The following is a 22057-nucleotide window of genomic DNA, read 5'->3' on the forward strand; positions in this document are numbered from 1 at the left end:
CTGGTAGCCCCAGAGAAATGAGGCCACAAGCCTTGGTTTGGGCTCCGGCCCAGGAGCAGACCCACCCGGAGACAAGGATCCACGTGCACACGGCAGGTCGGGAAGAGACCCCACCGTCCATGGCCGAGGAGGAGGCAAGAGAGACAGGAGCAGGGAGTCAGCTAAGACAGGGCATGTTCTTAGGCTGCTACCTCCGTGGGCGGCTGCAGCCCAGAGCTGCAGGGAATTCTGGGAGCCAGTGTGGAGCGGAGCCTCAGAGTAGTCCCATTGAAGGAGGGGGTGAGGAAGCTGGGGTGTTTATACACCCCCTACATCAGTTGGCGGTTGACGGCTGCTCCGGCTGCTCCTTGGAGGGCGTTATCCCCTGGCCCTGGTGGCCTCTCCTGGGGCTAACGGGCCCCAGGCGAGACAAGCAGGTGCAGCGGGCAGAACCCCGGGGGTGTGCACTGAGTGGTCAGGGCGGGAGACCTGAGCGGGGCACCACCGGGCCTGCTACACTCCACAGATGTGCAGGGCTCACTCTCTTGATGGGTGTCCTGAAGGGATAGGGCAGGGGTCGGTCCCAGCCCGCGGCCATGTATGTCGTCTGCCACGGCCCTCCGATGCAGGGCCTCGGAGCCTGGGGGCAGCCGCGGGGCTGGCTGTTTACCTGGCTCGGGGTCCACTGACCTGACGGGAGCCCAGGTCTGGAGCTTCTGAGCTAGAGGCCTTGAAGGAGAGAGTCACCTCCCGTTTCCTTGCTGACTGCTGGGGGGCAGACCCTCCTCAGAGGTCGCCTGGGCCTTTGCCTCCTGAGTGCTGCATCACAGCCTCCTCACCCAACTCCCTCTCACACCCTCCGGTCACTCGGATGTGTGTCGCTCTGCTACCAGCCCCAGAAGATGCTCTCTCTGCCTTTCCTGGTGTCAGTGTCGTGGGATTAGATCAGCCCCACCTGGGGAGTGTCCCTGTCCTACCACCCACCGATCCGGAACCCTGATCACATCTGCAGAATCCCTTTGCTACGAGACGTGACACCATCACAGGTGTAGGTACCGTCCACAGTCGCAGGCCCAGCTGGGGACCTGGGGCAGGGTTACGAGCCACTCCACACTCCCCCCCGCCCCGTCCCCCTCTTCCTGGCTCTTGGGACACCATGCCCTCCTGGGTCTCCCCTTTCCTCACTGCTGGTGTCCTTGGCTGCATTCACGCCCCACCGCCAGCATTTTTAAGAACATCGGGACTCTCTAAAAAATGATAAGAGCGCGCTGGGCCCAGGCCACCCAGGGAGCTGGCAGAAGTCACCCCAGCTGAGGACGGTCAGTCCCTGCTGGGCAGCTCGTGTCCTAGGGGCTGGAGTGGTCATTCCCAGGAGTCTTTGGGAAGTGCTGAGTCACCCTCTGACGGCTGGGGGTGCAGGTGGGGCGGGGTGACCCAGGCAGAACTGGCCCCTTTTCTAGCTTGGCTAGACAGTGTTCAAGCCCCGGCCTGGCCTGAAGTACAATGGAAACAATGGGGGGGGGGCTGGGGACGGCCCAGAGCTTGGATCTGGGGGTGGAATGGCACCAGGCACAATACTGGTAACAATGGCAGCTCCTCTGGCTCGCTTACTATGTGCCAGGTGCGCGGTGAATGCGTCTGTCAGCTCATTTAAGGCCACGACTACTTACGAGGAGGGTCCTATGGTTAACCCCATTTCCCAGAGAAAGAAACTGAGGCTCAGTGAGGCTAAGGGACTCTCCGAGGCCAGACAGCTCCGGACTGGAGAGGAGCTGACAAGCAGGGGTCACATCTGTGACCCTTTAGTGTTTCTGCCATGCTGCAATAGGGCTCCTTCCATCTAACACTAGTGAGTAGTTATAATAGCAAGAGACTGACTCCGTGTGGGGAAGCAGTTGAACTGGGACTAAGGGAGGGGCATTACAAGGAGGGGCATTTGGACGCAGCGTAAGGAAGGATAGATAGAGGTCCTGTTCTAGCCGCCAGAGTGGCCCGGTGGGGAACATGGCCACCCTGGGAGGGAGGGAGCTGCCTGTCGATGAATGTATGCAAGGGAAGAGGTTGCTCTCATTTTCCGAGGCCCTAGACATGGTACTGAACACCTTACCTAGGTCATCTTTAGGTCCTCACTGCTCTATCACGTGAGCACTACTGTCCCCAGCTTACAGATGAGGAAACTGAGGCTCAGAGAGAGGGACCTGCAGATGGTTATGCAGATGGTGAGTGGGGGAGCCGGGACTCACACCCAGCCCTGTGCCTCTCCGAAGTTCGGCTTGGACCCTACATCTACTGAGCGCCTGCCGTGTGGCCGGCAGGGACCGCTGCGTTCTGGTCCTCGCCCCTGGGGAGGTCACATTCCAGGAGCAGTGAGACAGCCCGGAGCGGTGGGTGTTGGACTAGAACCAGACAAGGGTGAGGTGAAGCTGAGAGTGAGCTGGGGTCAGGGCGATGCGGGACGGCCAGGGACGGCCACTGGGAGCTGGCAGCACCTGAGCTGAGACCTGAAGGGCAAGGAAGCGTAGAGAACAGGATGAAGAGCTGGGCCAGCTGTGCTCTGGGCAGAGGGAACCACAGCTGCAGAGTGCCTGGGAGGGTGGGGCAGGGGAAGGCCAGTGGGGGAGGAGTGGCCGAGGCGGGAGCCAGCTCATTCAGGGCCCGGTCAGCCGGGGTTCCACCTCATTGCCATGACGGGAGGATTTTAAACCGGCGATGTGCCACGGACAACTCCTACCAGCTCCAGAAACCACCTCTTACATCTCTAGGACTTTCGCAAGCAGGTGTTAACAACTAGTAGCTTGAAATCAGTGCTGGTGGGAGCGTTTACACCACGGAAAGTGGCAGACACCACCCATCATGCTCTGTCTGTGGGGCGGCTGCACTGTTTACCTGCACAGCGCCGGTTGTAGGCAGGGGAATGGGAGATGGGGTTTGCACTTTAAGGAGCGCGCTCTCTGGCCACTGGGTGGGGAGCGGCCTGCAGGGACAGAGGAGCTGGGGGACCAGCAGGGGAGGAGCTGCACTGGTCCGCAATGGAGAGATGGGGGCTGGGACCAGGGTGGGCCAGTGGATGGATCTGAGTGATTTTGGAAGCGGAACCAGTGGGCCTTGCTGAGACCTTCCCTAGTGCAGAGCGAGGATGAGGGTGGAGGAGCCAGGCCGGGGGTCTCCCAGGAGGAGAGTCCCCCTGGGCCCTGGGACTCGCCTCCTCCTGTACCCAGGGTGGGCAGAAGGGGAAGGGACAGATCTCTGAGAGTCTGTCTCAGTGGAGGGCCGCGGGGATCTAAGCGGTGTCATGTCTTAGCACGACTCCAGCCGAATAAACGGGCCAGCGCCCAGCGCCCCCTCCCGCCTCCCCCCCCAAACTGCCTTCGGGGGCTGACCCCGGTAACTGCGCTCCCTGGCTTCAGCCCCTCCTTCATCAAAACTCTCTCAGGAAAGGGTCCTGAGATGATAGACATTCCCTTTCAACCCCTGCCCCTAAGACAAAGCCTGCAAATCTTCTTCATACCCTTCCAGACTTTCTTCTGTGCACACACACACACGCGTTAATTTTTAAAAATGAGATGATGCTAAGTGTTACATGTGGATTATCTCATTTCATCCCAGGTGCTACTATCTCCACGTTGTATTTCAGGAAGCTCAGGCTCAGAGAGGTTATGTACTTTCCCTGAGGTCACACAGCGGGTCGTCTGGCCTGGCTCCACAGACTCGCTCTGCACCCTCGCCCTCGCTGGCTGCTGGGGAAGGCCAGCCAGGTCCTCGGTGGGGGCCCTGGGGCCGCAGGGCTGTGGGGGTTGGAATTCTGGGCCGGAGGCCTGGTCTGTCTGGCCCGTCCTTCTCCTGTGCCCCGAGACTCAAGCTCTGGGGTCAAATTCCAGCCCCAGGAGTCCTTGTTAAGATGGGTATTTTTGAAGGGAGGCGAGTTCTATTGCCATTGAATTGAGGCTGTGCCCTTGAAGTGGGCCCCCAGCTCCCAAGGTTCCCAGCTGTCTGAACAGACAAGCCCAGCAGATGGAGGAGGGTCGGGAGGCCTGAGACCTGGGCCCCTCACCAGCTCTGCGACCTTGGCAGTTCCCGCCTCTCTCAGCCTTGGTCTTCTCTCTCTTCTAAAGTTTCTTTCAGCCCCAGCTAAGCCCCTGGTTCCCCACCTAAATGGGGAGGGTGGGGTCTGCAGCTGGCTGGGGAGGGGGTGGGGGCAGGAGGAGGAGGAGGAAGAACCAGAGCAGTGAGGGGGCCTCTGAGGCAGGAAATAGAAGAGGAAAGGAGCAGGGTGGAGCTAAAGTGCAGGTTCTGGAGTCTGCAAACCTGGGTTCAAATCCTAGCCCAGCACCTGGCAGGTGCAGGGCCCTGTGTCAGGAGAAGCCACGCTTGGCTCATGTTCTGCGTTGCTGACTCGAAATTCTTAATTCTCTGAACAGGGAGCCCAGCGATTTCAGGTGCACCGGACCCCACAAAACAGGGCGCCAGCCCCTGACGCCAGTTATTATTGGCCTCGTGCCCCTGGCAGCTTCCTTTGCCTTCTGGGCCCTCGGTTTCCCCATCTGCAAAATGGAGCAACACTTCCACTCCCTTGAGGATTGTTCTGAGATATAAAAGGGAGGCTGCAGGCAGGGGGCCAGGCAGGGCGAGTCCGTGATGGGGCCCATCCCTGGCAATTCGGACAGGCACTCTTTAGGGCCCGACAGGAGCAGCCACAGTCTCGCCCCAGTGCTCCCCGGACACTGCTCAGCACCCGGACTAGGGAAACGCCCCAGCGGCAGCCACCCAGAATCAGGGAGAAGGAGGTCGAAGGGCGAGCGCCAGCACAGGCCAGGGAAAGTGGGCAGCCCGCAGCGTGGGGCATCAGGAACGGCCCCACCTCGCCTACCCATGACCAAGCTGGAGAGAAAGGACAAAAATAGCGCACATTTCCCCTAAAGTCCCCAACGCTTCTCCACCCCTTCTCCTCGGGAGCTGCACCCCGGAGGCAGGAGGGAAGGGGAGCCCAGAGCCACGGAGACTCTGGCCCTCGGCCCGCAGGTGGATCCTGCAGCGGACCTATCAGGAGGACAGGGGCCGGCATTGTGATGTCACGCCCCGTGGTGGCTCTGTGCTCCTGGAGTTGTGAGTGAGTCACCCGGGCCCCTTCCTCCTCCCTGTGCTCACGTAGGTAGGTACAGGTAGGTACATTTGATGCTTGGGGGCTGGAAAAGCTGAGCGTGTGGCCCCTCCCCTTCTCTCCTTGCTCCCGCCATGGGCTGGGGCTGGTCCAGGAGATGGCCAGCAGGTGGCACCCTTAGGGAGACCTCCTTTCAGTCATAACTGGGAGCCAGACTCAGGCCAGTGGCCCAGAAACTCTTTGCAAGCCTGGGTCAGAGCTGCCTGTTCGCTAGGCCGCCTTCCCGGCTTGACCATGAGCCTGTTCGAAGTGTCTGTGTCGGCCTCCAGTCTAGCTTGCTCTGTGATGTGGGTTAAAGGCATACGTGGGCAGAGGGGAGGGCGTGGGGATAGGCGACAAAGGTGCCTTCTCCCTGCGGGGGCAGCTTTCCGAACCAGCCCCCGCCCTGACGCTGGGATTCTACCCCGGATGCCGTCGGAAACCAGCACCTGTGGGAGGTCCCAGGCATCCGGGCGCCCTTGGGGCTTGGTGGCGGTGTGTCCGCCCCACTCCTGGGCAGCAGGGCCGTAGTGCCGCTAGGGACTGGTGTGTTTGGCCTCTCCCAAGCTGGGGTGCAGGTCAAAGACCCCGGACTTTGGGTTCACTGAATCCCAAGTCCAAGTCCAGGCCTGCTGCATGCCCTTGAGCCGGTCACTGCATCCCCTCTGAGCCTCCGTTTCCTTTTCTATCAAGGGGCAGTGTCACCTGGCTTCCAAGGACCGTCAGGAGCATCAGAAGGACAAAGCTGCTGCCCTGAGTGTCACTGTCGCCATTCACCTTCTTCCTGCCTGGCCCACATGGCCTTCGTCCTCCAGGGTGGCCTGGAATGGTGAGGGCAATGCCAGGGACCATGGACACAGGCCAGGGACCGGGCCTGAGTGACGCTGGTGACAAGGACACACACCTGCAGGTGCTGTTGCAGGAACTCTGCCAGCTCCAGGCCAAGTACGAGTTTTGCCAGGCCCCGCTCCCCCTCCTCCTCCGTCACCGTCCCAGCACCACCTGCAGTGGGCTGAGTGGCTGGGACTGAGCCAAAATGCCAGGCGCAGGGTGCCTGGAAGTAAGTGGGGAGGGGCCGCCGTGGGGAGGGGGCGGGGCTTGCTCCTGTCCTGCGACCTCAGGCCCTGGGCCAGTCTCAGCCCGCCTCAGGCACCATCTCCCATCGTGAAGGGATGGGAGGGCTGTGGGCGGCCACCCCTGAGCCCCTGTCAGCCCAGCCCCTGTAAAATCAACCTGCAAGATTGTCGCCCAGGTCTGAGTGGAGACCTGTGTCCTAACCAACGCCCCCCACCCTTGGCGGCCCCTCAGTCCCAGGTTGCCCACAGGTGCCTGAATTAGATGCGAATGGACGTGTTTGAGCCATTTGTAAGGAAACCGGTCCAACCCTTCCATCAGATTCTGTAAGGGCCTCCGGCCCCAGTAAGGCTTGGCCTGTGGCTCACAGGGCCCCACATGGTATTTGTAGGAAAAGACTGTTTTTTTCCTGCCTTTCCAGGGTTGTGTGGGTGAGAAAAAGGGGCCTGAGAGGAACAGCTGCTTGCCCTGGGTCACTCTGCCCTCACTCAGAGACACCCCACGTTGGCTCCACCCACCCGCGAGGGCAGGCCTGCTCCGCCCGCTGCCCTTGACTGCTGCTCTCGACTGGGCCCAGAGCGGCTCAGACTGGAGACTCCTCTAGCCTAGGGGGTCCCCTGAGAGTCGGAGGCGGCTGGGGCTGCTGGGACCCCCGACCCCAGCCTGAGTGCTCACGGCATGCTCGGTTCCCCAGACGGAGTCCTGGCCAGCCTGGGAGGGAGGGGTTCTCATGACCCCCCATTACAGAAGGGCACAGAGAGGTGAAATGCCTGCCAGGGCACCAGCCAGCGGGGGCTCAGCCCCCCCCCCACCTGCTCTGTCTCCAGGAGAGGCACCGCAGACCCCCGCACCAGAATGACCCGGCTCCACTCTCCCCGGGCCCCTGCCGCTTTGTGGCTCAGCCTGCTCAGCAGTAACCTGTGGACGGGGCAACTGAGGCCAGCGGCCCCCTGATGGAGGGCAGTGGCCTCCTCTGAGCAGGAGGCCACAGAGGACGGCCTTGTCAGGGGTCCCGATCTGGAAACCTCCCAGCCGCATTCCCATTCTGGCTCACCCCCCCCCCCCCCCCCCCCCCCCGCCGATGTCTCCACAGGCAGAGGAAACTGAAGCGAGAGGTCGAGAAGCACAAGCTCTTTGAAGACTTTCTGATTAAGGTCCTTGAGAAAATCCCCAAGGGTATGTCCGCAGCTTCCTCAGAAAGCCTGTCCTGTGTGTGGCCCCTTCCTGGGCTCAGGACCGGGGCACCGGCCGAGGTCTTCTGGAGCCTCGAGCTCCAGTCGGAACAGGCGTCCACGGAGGCCGACGCCACCGTGTTTAGGAGGGCACAGGTGCTGAGCCAGCCTGCCCGGGGAGCCCCGGGCCTGCCAGCGCCGGCCACGTGGCCCGCGGCAGGTTCCCGGGGACTTGGCCTCGGTAGCTGTACAGTGGGAACAGCCACAGGGAGGGGCACCAGGCGGGCGCACCCTTCAGACACACGCGGCGTGGGGCCCGGCGTTTAGGCAGCGCCCAGTAAGTGCGCGCTGTTATTCCTCCTGTTTCGTTTGTCTTTGGGTTTGGTTTGTGTTTTGCTCTCATCGACTAAAATTACACAGCCATCCGAATGCATTTATGTATTTTGAGTTGCATTATCCTGATTTATACCCGAGTCCACTGTGACACGTGCTGGAAACTTGTGGGGGAAGGGAAGGGGAGACACACATTTTTACTGTCATCATATTATCATTTCAACATCATCAATAATCGTAAAAATAACTATCACCATTTACTAAATATTTAAGCTGTGCTAAACTCTTTAGTAAATCTTTTCTTACTCTGCCTTATGAGTTTCTGAGAACTTTGTATCCGGGCTCAGAGAGGTTAAGGAAGTTGCCCAAGGTCTCCCAGCCAGGAAGTGGTGGGGCCGGGCCTCAGACTCGGGTCTGACTTTGTAGCCACTGCACTAGGTGCTGTGGAGGGAGCTGCGGGAGCCCCGAGGGCTCAGCCCTGGAAGGCTTCACGGAGGAGGCGGCTTCTCAGGAGGCACTGAGGAGTTCTACAAAGGGGAGTGGCACCTCAGGCAGAGGGAAGAGCACACATTTAGGCTGGAGTCACGCCCTGCAGGGTGGGTTTGGGGATGGTGAGCTCCAGTGTGCTGGAGTGCCAGAACCTGGCCAGGGCTGCTGGGAGCTGTGCCGGGAGGGTGGAGCAGCACCAAAGAGCCTTGAGCACCAAGCTGAGGAGGGGTGCAGGGCTCCAGGCCGAGCATGGGGCTTCAAGCAGACCCAGCACCCAGTGCTGCTTGTGGCAGCTTCCTGGTTTGGGGTCTTCCTAAGTCAGCACCTCAACCCGTCCAGAATGCGTGACCATCAGAGCTGGAGACTGCACCACGCAGAGTGGCTACAATTCCTGTCCCCGTCTTCAAGGCTCCCCCAGTCAGCAGCTTCTCCTCAGGGGCAGTCTCCCGCCTCCCTGGGCAGCCTGGATGCAGAATCTGAGACCCCACTAGGCAGCCTTTCAAATGTTGATGCTTCTTTGGAAGAGGCAGGAGGTAGCTGCTGGACCAGCCCTGCCGCGTTAGTGTCTGTTGCCTGGCATCTCTCCACTCTGGGGCTCCGGCTGGAATTCCGGGGCAACAGCAGAAGTCCCATTGACCTTATTAGCATCAGCCACTGCAGGGGGCAGGTGGGAGCCCCGCTCTCCTGCCCACCCATCCCCCATGGCGCTGTCTCCTTAGGCTACAGTGACGGGGAGGAGCCGGAGGAGGCCCAGAAGGAGGGCCTGGTGGAGGCCCTGGTGGAGCACTATGGGAAGCTCTTGGCAGTCAGCCGGCTCGTCCAGAAGCACCTCGAGGCCTTCTCCAAGATGAGCCGGGCCGTCCACCAGAGCCTGGAGGCCTTAGAGGAGAGCCATGATGCTCTTATCCCGGTAACAGCCGCCTGCAGCTGGCCCATTCCCCTTGGCCTGAGAACTGGGGTGATAGGGACCCCCTTCCCGCCCTCGTTCCCCCGCACCCTCGGGAAGGCCTGGAGCAGTGGTGGGCTGCTGGGCGGCTCCTGGTGGGGCTGCCACTCCAAGAGCCTTGCTCCGCAGCCTTTTCTCTCCCCTGCTGCTGGCTGGCTGGGGGTTTCCCCTGAGGCTCAGCTTATGTTTAAAAGGTGTTCTTCGTGGTAGAAAAGCCAGGACTTCTGGATTCAGACAGACCAGGGTTCAAATTCCAGCCCAGCCTCTGACTAGATGCATGACCCTGGGCAAGTCTGTATCCTCTCTGGGCCTCAGTTTCTCCAGTTTCTTCCTCTGTCAAGTGGAGGCAGTGCAGCTTAGCGGCTAGGCTGTTGAGAGATAGCGAAGTCAAACTGTATGAAAGTAAGTGCCCCGGAGAAGTTCTCCCTCTCCTCCCCCCCTCCCTCTCTCTCCTTTCTGGTTAATCTTGTAATAAACAAACTTTCACCAGGAAGGATGGGCGTCGTAGGCAGAAGACACTGCCCCGTCAGAGGCATGGCATGAAAAATGTGCCTGCTGTAGGTGGGGCCTGGGGACAGAGGCAAAGGGGACCCCAGAGGGAGAGGAAGAATGACAGGTTGGTTGATTCTTGCAAAGGACCATAGCAGGACGTCTCCAGTGAGCCTCTTCCCCCTGGTGGCAGCACGGAAACCTACACCCTTCTGTACCTTTTTTTTTTTTTTTTTTTTAGAACCGGCCCCTCTGTGGGTGGGGGCCCTGGGTAAGCATTTCACATGCTTTATCTCAGGTCGGCCTCACCGCAGCACCTCCGGGCAGGTGCTCCTACTCTGAGGGCCAAGACAAAGGCAATGTGTTAGTGCACAGTTAGGTCCCATCTTTATTTAAAATCTTACTATTTTGTTCATCACAGACATTTTTTGCATTAACTTTGATTTTTAAAAAAACACTGCATTAAAATATTATTTATCTTGTGGCTGAGGTTTTTTTTGAGTCGCCCTTACATTTTGCCCCTCAGACCCAGCCTAACTGTTCTTGCCACTTTTGAGGAGAGGAAACTGAGGCCCGGAGAAGTGAGGACAGTGGTGTCTGTCCTGGGTCTTTGGAAGACACCCCGTGAGGCCTGGAGGTGGGACTGTGCTCAAGGCACAGCCTGGCCCCCAGGGCCCTCCCAGTGACCCCTGAGGCCAGGAGGGCACAGGCCGTGGCTCTGGTTACGACGGGGCACAAGGTGCTCTGGGGCTGAGTCGGGATTCCAACCCCGTCAGCCTGGGTGTGCCCCCTGCTGCGTCTCCTGTGCTCCGAGTGGCCCTGACCTCCCAGAATGTTCTCTGCCTCCCACCCCCATCATCACGCAGACCACCCTGGGCAGTGCTTCTTGGGACCTGGGCGGGCTCGCTGCACCAGAGTGACCTGGCCATTGACCCCGCAGAGCCTCAAGGTCCAGCTGTGTCAGCTGCAGAGGAGGTATGACCGCAGGCAGTGGCAGCAGTGGCAGTCAGAACAAGATGTCACCTACCAGAAAGACACGGGCAGCTGTGACGTGAGTCCAGTGAGCTGGCCCAGGGGTGGGGGCAGGGGCTGGGGGCTGCTGTCTCCTCACCCCCCAACACACCCCTCCCCACACTTACCCACTTGCTCTCCATGGTGACTATTAGCTTTCAAAGGGCTTCTCTAAGATGGGGTGAGTGTTACTTTACCGGTGGGAAAACTGGGGCCGCAGATAGTCATGGACCCAGCTCTACCAAGAACCAGAGCTGGACCCCCGTCCCAGGGTCTGGCGTGTGCTGGGTGCCTACTCAGTCCTTCTGTCCTGCTTGTGATTAATAATAAAATAGTAACATTTAAGTGAGTGGCTATTGTGCACTATCTTCAGTAATTCTTGTACCTTGTTGACCAGGGCATGCTTAGGCCTACCCCAAAATAGGCACTCCTGACTGGTCTTGATTATTACCCATTCCTGCTGCACGGATGAGAAAAGCTATGCTCAGATGTGCGAGCCATGGTTGAAGTTCACGACCAAGGGCCAGCATCTCTGAGCTCAAGCTCTCAAGCTGTTTTTTCCTGGACTTGGAAATGTGAACCAGTTACCCTCCCAGCCCCTAGGCCCCACCTAGTCCTCCAGCCTCAGGGGCTGCTGGGAGGACACGGAGGGAGGCCCGGGCACAGGGCTGCTCTGGGCACACTCCGCCTGGGCAGGTCGGCACATGTAAATGTAAGGCCTCCTCCGGCCTGTGGGATCCTAGCTTGGAAGCCGAGGGAGTTGGGGCCTGCAGGCTGCTGACCTCCAGCCACGGAGCTTAGACAGGGAGCAGACTGGCCACAGTCTCTAGAGCCCCTTCTGGTTCTGGGTCTTTTTAAGGTGGGAAGCAAGGCTGCTGCAGCTGAGCGCCACCCTGGAGGCCTGAAGTCCAGCCCTCTGGCGCCACCTGGAGTGGGCAACGCTGGGTTCCCGCAGGCTCCTGCCCAGCCCCTGCCCCAGGTAGGGACCACAGACCCTGGGGGGAAGGGGCTGATCGAAGCCCCTTTGGGGGTGGGGCACAGACCAGGATGAGAAGGTGCTCCTGGCTCCAGGATGCCTGACCTGAGTGAGCCGGGGCCACAGGCCAGGGGCCAGGGGGTGCCAGGAGAGGGCATGAGCCACTGCCTCCCTGTCCTCCTCCTCCTGCTCCTGTTTCTCCTCCTCTTCTTCTTCACCCTCCCACTCTTCCTCCTCCTCCCCTTCCTCCTCCTCCCCTCCTCTTCCTCCTGCAGAACCAGCTGCTCAACTACCTGCACACGGTCATCAACAACATGGCCCAGCAGTGCTGTTCCTCTGCCCGTGTCCTCCCCAAGAGCATGGGCCTCTTCTCCAAGCTGGACCTGATTCAGGTGACGACTCCCTGCCTCCCAGGCCGGCCCCAACCTCAGCCTGTCCTGGGCCCTGGCTCCTGGCACTTCTGTGTTTAGCCCCTTCTCAGCCCCTCCCTCCACAGCCTCCCGGGCACCGATGCCAAGGGGTCTCCAGGTCTCTGTTCGTCTCTCAACAAACTCGTGATGAGCACCCATTAGGTGCAGGGTGGGGGGTGGGTGTCAAGGAATTCCTGGCCTGCCTGGTCTTTATGCGTAACCGCACCCTGGCACACCACACCACACACACACAGTGTACACACCCTTAAAGACATGCCCATGTGCTCTCTGCACACCTAACAACACACACAAACCGTACGCTGACACACCTGCGAACTCACACACTAAAATGCACACGGGAGACATCATGCATTCACACGTGTGCGTGCTGGGAGGGGGCATTTCAGTGACCGAGGGAGCCTGTGTGCAGGATGCTCCATTTAAACCAAAGTCGAAGGAACCTTCCCTCCTTGGGTGCCGCCCCGCTGGGGAGAAGCCCCACTGTTCATCTTGCCGCTGCTGCCGGGACAGAGAGCACGTGACCAGGTCAGTGTCCTCTGACCGCAGAGCATGCCTTTTACAATTTTTAGTAGTTTTATTGTGCTATAACTTGGATACCATCACATTTCTCACTTCAGTGTTTTCAGTACGGAATTGCACAGCCACCGTTAGTATCGAATTCCTGGACATTCCATCACCCCGCAGCGCACTTTGCACTTTGCACCTGGCTGCTGTCCCGTCCTAGAGTGGCTGCCAGTTCCGTCGTGTGGCAGCGTGAGCAGCCCTCCATCCCCGTGAGTGCCTGGATAACGGCCCGTTGTTATGGACAGCCCACGCCGTGTTTACCCGTCCGTCAGGTGACGGACGTTTGGGCTGTTTCTGACTAGTATGAGTAAGGCTGCCATGAACACTCATGAACTCATTTATGTATGGACATGTCTTTTCAATTATTTTGGGTACATACTCAGGAGTGGAATTTGAGTCATGTGGTAACTCTGTATTTAACATAATGTGGAGCACCTGCCATGCTGTTTTCCAGAGTGGCTACACAACTTTACAAGCTTATGGTCATTATCTGAGGCTTCCAATTTCCCCGCTTCCTTGACAACACTTGGTATTGTCTGTGTTTTGTAATTTAGCCATCCTGATGGGTGTGAAGTGCTGTCTCGTGGTGGTTTGGATTTGCATTTTCCTGATGACTCAATGTTGAGCATTTTTTCATAAGGTGTTTATTGACTATTTGTATATCTTCCTTGAAGAAATACCTATTCAGATCCCTGCCCGGTTTTTCATTGGATCATTTGTCTTCATTGTTGAGTTGTGAGAATTCTTTGTCTATTCTGGATACAAGTCCCTCATACGTGATATGATTTGAAAATATTTTCTCTCATTCTGTGGATCGTCTTCTCATATTGATGGGGCAGAAAGCTGTTCATTTTTTTTTGAAATCCGATGTCGCTGTTTTTTATTTGGTTACCTGTGCTTTAGGCATCAAACCTAAAAATCTATTGCCTACCTAATCCGAGCTCGTGAAGATTTATACCTACTTTTTTGTAACAAGTTTATAGTTTTTGCCCTAATATTTAGGTTTATGACCCATTTTTAGTTATTTTTTGTGTATTTTACAAGGTAGGAATCCAATTTCATTCTTTTGCCTAAGGATGTTTAGTCCTCATACCATGTGTTGAAGAAAACTATTCTTTCTCCATGGAATTGTCTCCTCGCCTTTGCCAAAAATCAGTGGGCATCCGTGTGGGTTTGTCTGTGGGCTCTCTAGTCTGTCCCCCCCTGGTCTGGTTGTCTGTCCCCACGCCAGTACCGCACTGTCTTGACTGCTGTAAGTTTTGTTGCAAGTTTTGAAATCAGAAGGAGCCAGTCCAACTGCCTAGTTCTCCATTTCTGAGGTTGTTCGACTCTTCTAACAGGTCCTCGTGTCTTGCACCACGCGTGGATGGGTGGTGGCTGGGCTTCAGGTATGGTGTGACCCAAGGTCAGCGGCACCCCTGAGGACCCGGCCTCGCCATCCTCCCGTGTCTGCCGTCTTCAGCCTGGGCGTCCTCCCGGGTCATACCTGGCTTTCCCCGCGTGAGGTGGGCTCAGTGGAGACGTTCAGACAGCACCCCCAGCTCCTCTGGACCCCAAGCTGCCCAGCAGCGGCAGTCAGCAGGGGGCAAGCCTGCAGCCCACCCAGCCGAGAAGGACTGGTCACGAGAGCGTCGCAGGCTGTGTCAGGGCCACCGTGTGGCCGAGCCTGTTGGTGCCATCTGCTGGGGCTTCACTCCTGGCATGAATGATGCAATTTTGAATGAGGGCACGTCTGTCTAAATAGTCACAGTGTATCCATTTCATCTCCTTCCCAAGAAAAAGGAAGAAATGTCCAGGGGTTCCAGTGGCCTCCTGGAATTGGCACTCAGCCCAGGTGTAGAGCCACCTGCACATGCTCAGCACCGTGCCAGGCAAAGCGTTGGGGGGGGGGGGGCGATACAGGGTCACCTGCCCTCAAGAAATGAACGCCGCTCAGAGAGGGAGGCCAGGGCAGTCAGCGCGTGCCCCGGGGAGGAAGCAGGGGTCAGAGGCAAGAACGCTCAAGGGGTCACACAGCAACGTAGACTCTGCATCCTCCAGCTCTGCCCGCACTGGGCCGCGCAGCCTCAGGCAAGTCTCTTAGCCTCTCTGACCTAGGTTTGCTCATTTGCCAGTCGTCACCGGGACCACGTCCACTTCAGGGCCCTTGTGGAAGCTAAAGGAGATGTAAGGAGATTTTGATGGTGCCTGGGTCCCTGGGAAGTGGTGTCAAGGATGTAAAGAACGGTCAGGTGAGAGCTTTATTCCCCGCCCCCAGGAATTTATGTTGGACAAAAAGGAGACTATGAGATTTATCTCACTGCCATGGAACCCGGAGTGTGCGGCTCAGGTGACAGCCACGAGGGCCAGGGACTCGGAAGCCACCCCAGACCCTTCGGGAAATGTCCGAAGAGCCAAGATTTAATCCCAAGGACGCCCCTCCCGGCACCCTGACTTCGGAGGGCTCCGGCCGGCGCCGACCCGTGGGCGGACAGAGGCCTGCCAGCATCACGACCATCTACTGACCTGCTCGGCCTCCTGTTCTCACCGCCGGCACCCCTGGGTGGGTGGGAGCCAGCCCGGGGGCAGTGAGAGGGTGGGGGGTGCCGCCCCCCACAATGGGGGATTGGCGGGGATTAAGGTGAGCTCTGTCTGGGCCCACGGGTAAGAAAGAGGGGTTCCTGAGTTGGAGGCAGCTGCCAGGCGGGAAGTCCTAGTTGGAGACCTGCCACTAGGGAGCTGGGCCTCCCTTTCTGTCATCGGCGGGTTCCTCTGAGACCCAGGCGCTTCGGATGGCTGCCTGGCTGTAGGGAATGTCTGAGGCACAGGAACTCTCGTAATGAGCCACCGGGGCTGCAGGATGCACAGGAGCTTGCCTTGCACACAGCAGATGGGGAGCACTGAATTTGTAGGAGCATTTCATCACTGGCCCCAGAAGCAGACCGCCAAGCCAAAGCCTTCTGCCCACACCTCGGAGGGTCCCAGAGCGCCTGGAGTGAATGCTATTCTTAGGGGAGCCCCGGCAAGGTGGAGCCCCTTGCAGGCTGGTTTTCCCACCTGTACAATCAGGGGGGAGGGTGTGTAAGGGAGTCCCCTCTCCAGGCTGATGTTCTAGGTCAAGGTTGGACAAGCTTAGTCTGCGTGGAAAGCACTGGTTTGGTTTTATTGTGTCCCTGGGGTAGAAGCATCCTAGCAACCGCCGCAGTGGTGAAAAGCATTCATCGCTGGAGGTCTGCTCATGTTAATTCCTACAGGTAAAAGTTCAGAGCTAAGAGCAACATTTGAACGGCAAACCGTGCTGAGTCAGCAAATTAACTTTCCGAGCGATGTTTTGGAAAAGGTGCTGCTACTCAGTGAGCTAACACCGAGGGTCCGCGGTACCCAGGTGGCGGTGGGAGAGGGGAACGGGAGGCTCGCAGGGGGAGCAGGACTTGGCCACCGAGTTAATTAGGGAGCTAAATGTAATAAAGATGGCTGGGTGTGGTCATGTGTTTTTTTTTTAAAGAGAGGGGAAGGGAGGGAGAAAGGCAGGGTGCAATGTCACAACCCAGGCATGCACCCTCACTGGGGATCAAACTGGAAGCTTTCGGTTGTCAGGCCGGGTCTCAGTCCCCTGAGCCACCCCAGCCGGGCTGTGGCCGGGTCTTAAGAGCAGCGGAAACAAAGGCGATCTGAGGAGGCAGCATTGTTCTGAGTTTCTGGTCTCACCGGCCTTTGTGGCAAAGAGGACATCTCAGCTTGAGTCAGGTTTCGAAAGGAGGAAGTGGGGGAGGGAGGAAGAAAGGGGAGGAAATGCCGGGGGAAGGACTTCCAGTTTGGCCTCAGGACGAAGACCCTGACAGGCAGTCCGAGAAGGTGGGCTGGGAGACCCCCGTGGGGTCCCAAAGGCCAGGCCACGAGGTTTGGCCTCCAGTCACACACAAGGATGTCTTAGTGCGTTCGTGCTGCTGTAACAAAAGACGGTGGACGGAGCGGTTTACACAACAGACGTGCATCTCTCACGGTTCTGGAGGCTGGGAGTCCAAGACCAAGGCACCAGCAGGTCCCGTGTCTGGTGAGAGCTCGCTTCCTCGCTCACAGATGACTGCCCTCCTGCTGTGTCCTCTCCCGGTGCGAGGGGCGAGGGAGCTCTTTCAGGCCCTTTTGTAAGGGCACTAGTCCCATTCATGAGAGTAGAGCCCTCAGGACCAGCCACCTGCCAAAGGCCCCCAGGGCACATCGGGGGTAAGGATTCCAGGGAATAAGCTGGGGCGGGGGGGCATGAACATTCAGCCCATTGCAGAGACCCTCTCACGTTAGTTCATACTCCCTCGGTCCTCTCTCCCCACAACCTCCGCTTTCCAGGGAGATCTAAGCATCCCATCAACCTCCCCGTACCGTGGGTACATGTTAGGCCAGTGATTGTTCGAACAGGAAGAGTCTTCTCCCATCAGGAAGGCTCATCACGGCACAGAGTGCGGCCCCGCCCCAGGGGCTTTGGACCCAGCAAGATCCCAGGTGATGCTGATGCTGCCGGTCCCAGCACCACACTTCGAGAACCGCTGCTTCAGAGTCACGGCTAACCCTCAACACCTAAACCGGGGGTCTGAGCCACCCGGAGCACATCTGCCCTGCCTGGGCTCCCGGCCCCCATCTGCACGGTGGGGCTGGGCCTGCCTTCTGAGAGGGCCGCCCCCACTCCATCGGACTATCTAACCCCCTGCAAGGTGTTGGCTGTAACAGCCCCTTATGGGCCCAGGGCCTGGATCGCAGCTTTGTAGCTTTGCCGGCCAGGGCTCTGTGGAGAGCAGGCTGTCCCCCTGTCTCCTGCCATCCGCCTGCTGTGCACCTGTTGTGCATCTGTAGGTCAAGTTTAGATGGGTTGTCACGCTCCTTGGGAAGCAGGATGATCAGAAGACACCTGGTGTGCCAGTGGCCCTGACGAGCCATCAACCTAAATCGAACAAGGTCCCAGGTGGTTCTGATGCAGATGTGTCTCCAAGCAACAGGGTGAGAAATAGTGTCTAAACATGAAAAAGGAGAAAACCCAGTTCACATTTGCGTGGTCTTCAGTCGGGAAGGACTTTGGAAGCACAAAAGCAACAGAAGTGACACCTGAAAACATGACCACAAAAACATTAAAAATACATCCACCTCAGAACACACAAAAATACTTAAAGACAAGAAACTGGGGGGACACGTTGAGAAATTGGAAAAAGGAAACAGTTTTGACATGAATTGTTCATATTCAGCAAATCAACGTAAGTAAAAATAGCCTATAAACAGGAGAGGCATTTCAGCCCCCTAAAAATAAAACTAAACCATGTAATTTCTGCCCATCTCAAATGTTTAAGCGAAAACACTACTGCTCATAACTGAGGCTCTCCGACCCTGCGATACCCTCTGCGAATAAACTCTCTGGAAAGCAATTTGATAAGAGGTCTCTGGAGGGTTCAACACTGTTTCTGTCTTTGGCTCAGTAATTCTAGGTCAAGAAATTTAAGTTCGTAAAACCAGAGCTGTTTGGTTCCGAATGGCAGAATGCCCAGCTCAGCTGGGCTGAAGCCAAAAAGAGAAGGCATTGGATTTTTTTTAAAAAGATTTTATTAATTTTTAGAGAGAGGGGAAGGGAGGGAGAAAGAGAGGGAGAGAGACCTCGATATGCATGGGTTGCCTCGCATGGTACCCCAACCCTAAGCCCAGGTCTCCGCTAAATCCAATGAGCCACACCAACCAGGGCTGCTTTGGGTTTTAAAATTGAAAGGCCAGGACCCTGGCCTCACACACAGTTAATTCAGGAGCTCGTTGTCAACAGAATCCGGTCTGTCTTTGTCTCTGGGCTCTGCTCTCTATACATTGATTTTATTCTCAGGCTCAGTGTAAACGATAGCACCTCTAATAAATAAAGTCAGAGGAAAAGACGGTGTCTCTTCCCAGTAAGTCCAGGGCAAGTCCCAGAGTTCATGCTGATTGGATCATCTTGGGTCACGTGCCTCCCTTTAAACAAATTCCTGATTGGCCAGGCCTAGGCTACCACATCCATTCTAACCAATCTCTGTCACTAGGAGGGATTCCGTGCTCTGACTGGCCAGGCCTGGCTCAAATTTTTGTTTGAGTTTTAGGGAGGCAGACTACCTTCCCTGGCTGGAGGCCATTCCCCTGGGGCCAGTGGTGTGTGCCACGTGAGCTTCATGGACTGAAAGAAAGGCGCAGGTCCCCCAAAAGGACATCAGAGGGAGGTGGGGCCTGGAGCCCACCAGCAAAAGCAAGAGACGTTTGGTGCAGATGCAACAAGGCGGCTCAAAGGTGTCCGCCACAGTGTGGTTTATAGTAGCCAAACTGGAAACAACCTAGATATCTCAGAGGAAGAGTTCAAGAAATGATAGTTCTGCAACCATAAATTAGAAGCCCAAAAATATTTAACATAAGGAAAAATAGGATGTAAACTAAGTGAAAAAAGGGGGGAAATTTTAAGAAGTAGACTATGAAAAAGTACAAATTGGTAGTTACAAAACAGCCTTGTGGCGGGGGATCACTTTGAAATTACATAAATGTTGTACACCTGAAACTAATATAAGATAATATTGAATGTCAACTGTGATTGAAAAATAAAATTTTAAAAAATGTAAGCAGAAGTTAAAACAGCCAGTCGTCTACCTAGGATGGCTCGGCTGAAGTAAGTCGAGTCCCATTTCGTTGCTTTACAGTCTCTGCTCTATCACGTTGATACTGTTTGAATGAAGAGATGTGTAGGGCAGTGGGGCGGGGACGCGAACCAAAGTGGGCTGACATGATTCAAAATCCTTACAGACTTACTCTAAAAATTTTAAAAATAAAAAAGTAGACTCTACACCCAATTTGGTAAAAATTATCTGTATAAAAGAGAAGAGAGAACCACATTAAAGCGGTGCTTCCAGGTGGGAGGAGCCTGACCCTGGGGAGGAGTGGGGAAGCATTAGACCCACCGGGCAGGGGAGACTGGACTAGTGGTCCCAGGTCCCCACCCCCCTGTGGTGCCATCCGCATCCACATTCTCGCCAGAGGCTCATGGTGGGCAGAGTATTCAGCACCCCCTCTTTGTATTGGCCACGTGACTGCCTTTGGCTGATAGGGTGGTAGAGGTTTATGACTCAGGCGGAGGCTTAAGACATCCTTGTGCAGTGGGGCTCTGCCACCATGAGCTTAGTCACGAGCCTCGGGAAGCCCCTGGTTCCAGAGGAATGAGCCACGTGAGGCAGATAAGGACCCAACCCGAAGCATACGTCCACCGAAATCGTCCACTTCTCAGCCAGCCTGCAGGCCGGAGGGAGAAGGAAATGCTTATCATGGGAAGCCAGTGAAGTCCGAGCTTGTTTGTCGTGCAGCGTGACAGCAATAGCTGCCTGATACACCAGCACCCCAAATCCCGTGCCCCCTCCGACCCCAGGATCACCAGCCTCTGGAGACCGGTCGACCGGATGGACGTCAGCAGTGGTTAGCTCTGCCAACCAGTGCCTAGTCGTCAGGGGTTAGCTCTGAACTGTGGGATCCCAATTGTTTTTATTTTCCCCTATTTATTTTTCCAAAGATTTTGTAATGAGCATGCTTAAACTTTATAACCAGAGAAAGTGCTTTGTTCAGAAATGGGAAAAATTCATTGGAAACCCGCTCTTCTTGGCATCTCACTGATCCTAACCTTTGGTGTCTCCAAGGACAAAACTAATGATCAAAGTCCTTCACCCACGAGAGCGTCTTCAAGTCTCTGAAGGCCAGAGTCTTGGCTCTCTGCACATTGTCTTCAAGTGTGGCAGCTCTGGTTTCTTGAACGCAGCCCCACTCTCTGAATGGGTCTCCTCCACGCATCTCTAGCCGTGTGTACAACATGGCGTCCCCGTCTGAGTTCCCTTCTCCAGGTGAGGAGGTTGGCCGGACGGGAATGACGGGAAACATCTGGAAGAGGCTTCCTTGTCGTGGCCCCAGCTGTAAAGGCGCTGGGCATTCCAGCCCTCCTCCCAGGCCCTCATCTGGGGGACGTGCCCTGCCCAGCCCTGCTCTTGACCCAGGAATGGCCAGGCTACTTTGGGGCTTGTGCTCTGAGGCTGGAAATGTGGCCAGCCCACAGGCACGTCTCAAATGTCTTCAACCCTGAACTGCCTGGCCCTGGTGTGTCCCCCGCTGTTCCTGCTAGGCATCTCTAGAAGATGCTGCAAGGTTTCCATGCCCTTTGGTGCCAAAGCTCACTTATCCCTGGCTGCCAGCTGCTTGGGCTCTCTGCACAATTCAGTACGAAGTGAGGTGCTGTGTTCGAGCCCAGAGACAGGAGCCCTGGCTCCGCAACTGCACCGTGGAAGAGAAGTGTGTAGGCTGGAGCTTCGTCTCCTTGGCCCCTGACTCTCCGTGCCTCCCTCTCCGGGGGCCCCCCTCGCACACATGGCAGGTGTTTGGGAGTGGACGAATGGGTGCGCGTGAGTGAATCAAGACTTAGGCTCCTGATGGCTATCCCCACGGTTCAGAATGCTGAGACCACTCACCGTACTCACCGAGCCCTCCCTGCAACCATCAGCTGGAAGGTGGTGTTTCCCCAGCTCCCTACTACAGAGGGGGGAGCTGCAGCTCAGCACGGTTATGTGGCTCTGCCAAGATGACAGAGGCTGAGGAAGGACGTTAACTCAAGTCGATGACGCCCAGTGGAACAACTGGAACTGGAAATGGTTTGGCGTAAAAAGAGGTAACGTGCACTGGGCACTTGCTGTGTGCCAGGAACCTTGCTGAGCCTGTCGCCACTGAGGCAGCTGTCATACCAGTCCTGCAAGAGCGACTACCCTCACTGCACCCAAGAGGAAATGGAGGCTCAGAGAGGTTGAAGGCTTGCCTGAGGCCACACAGCCTAGGAGCCAGGCCCCACGTCTGTCTCCCTTGAGCTGGTGCCACCGGCTGAAGGTAGTGTAGCCATGCTATGAGTCACAAACAGCAGGCAGGAGTCCTTGGCTCAGCGTCAAATCTGTGTAACAGCTCCCAGAGATGACATCTTCCCCCTGCTTTTTCGAGCTGTAGTTGAGGAAGGATTCCATTACACATATACTGAGATTCTGGGTAAGGCTCTTTCATTTAAAAGCATCACTACTAAAAAAATTTTGAAATAGTGTTTTTTTTTTAATCTCCTAGATGGTCCAAGCCTCTCGTTGAGTGAGGAATCAGAGGCCAGAGAGGGTGTGGAAGTGAACTGAGGCCACACAGCATCGAGTGGCAGAGTTAGTCCAGCCTGCGGCCCAGCGTTGCTGCAAACCAGCCCAGGGCTCCTTCCACGGGGTCGTGCAGGGAGGAGAGTGGGCCTCGGGCCCAGGGCTTGGTGTGATCCTGCACAAGGGTCCCTAGAGGCCTCAACTCACTCAGGATCCTCCTCCTGGGGACCCCGAATGCCTTGGGTGTGGGCTGAGACCAGGCCCCAGGCAATGCCTCCACAAGCACTTCCCTTCTCTCTCCCAGCAGACTCCTCATCTGCACCCCACGTGACCACAC

General features: G+C 56.9%; 1 protein-coding gene across 1 annotated transcript; it reads left to right on the forward strand.

The window, feature by feature from the left end:
* Positions 1 to 5797: 5797 nt before the first annotated feature.
* On the forward strand, positions 5798 to 15038 carry CCDC197 (coiled-coil domain containing 197). The gene is given in 8 exon segments (XM_036017565.1): positions 5798 to 6061; positions 7284 to 7366; positions 8904 to 9094; positions 10560 to 10665; positions 11419 to 11609; positions 11882 to 11998; positions 14859 to 14901; positions 14904 to 15038. Coding segments are annotated over 8 exon segments (981 nt in total). The 5' UTR covers positions 5798 to 5942; the 3' UTR covers positions 15035 to 15038.
* The last annotated feature ends 7019 nt before the right edge of the window (positions 15039 to 22057 follow it).

Source organism: Phyllostomus discolor, chromosome 1, assembly GCF_004126475.2.
Source record: "Phyllostomus discolor isolate MPI-MPIP mPhyDis1 chromosome 1, mPhyDis1.pri.v3, whole genome shotgun sequence".
NCBI classification, from domain to species: Eukaryota; Metazoa; Chordata; class Mammalia; order Chiroptera; family Phyllostomidae; genus Phyllostomus; species Phyllostomus discolor.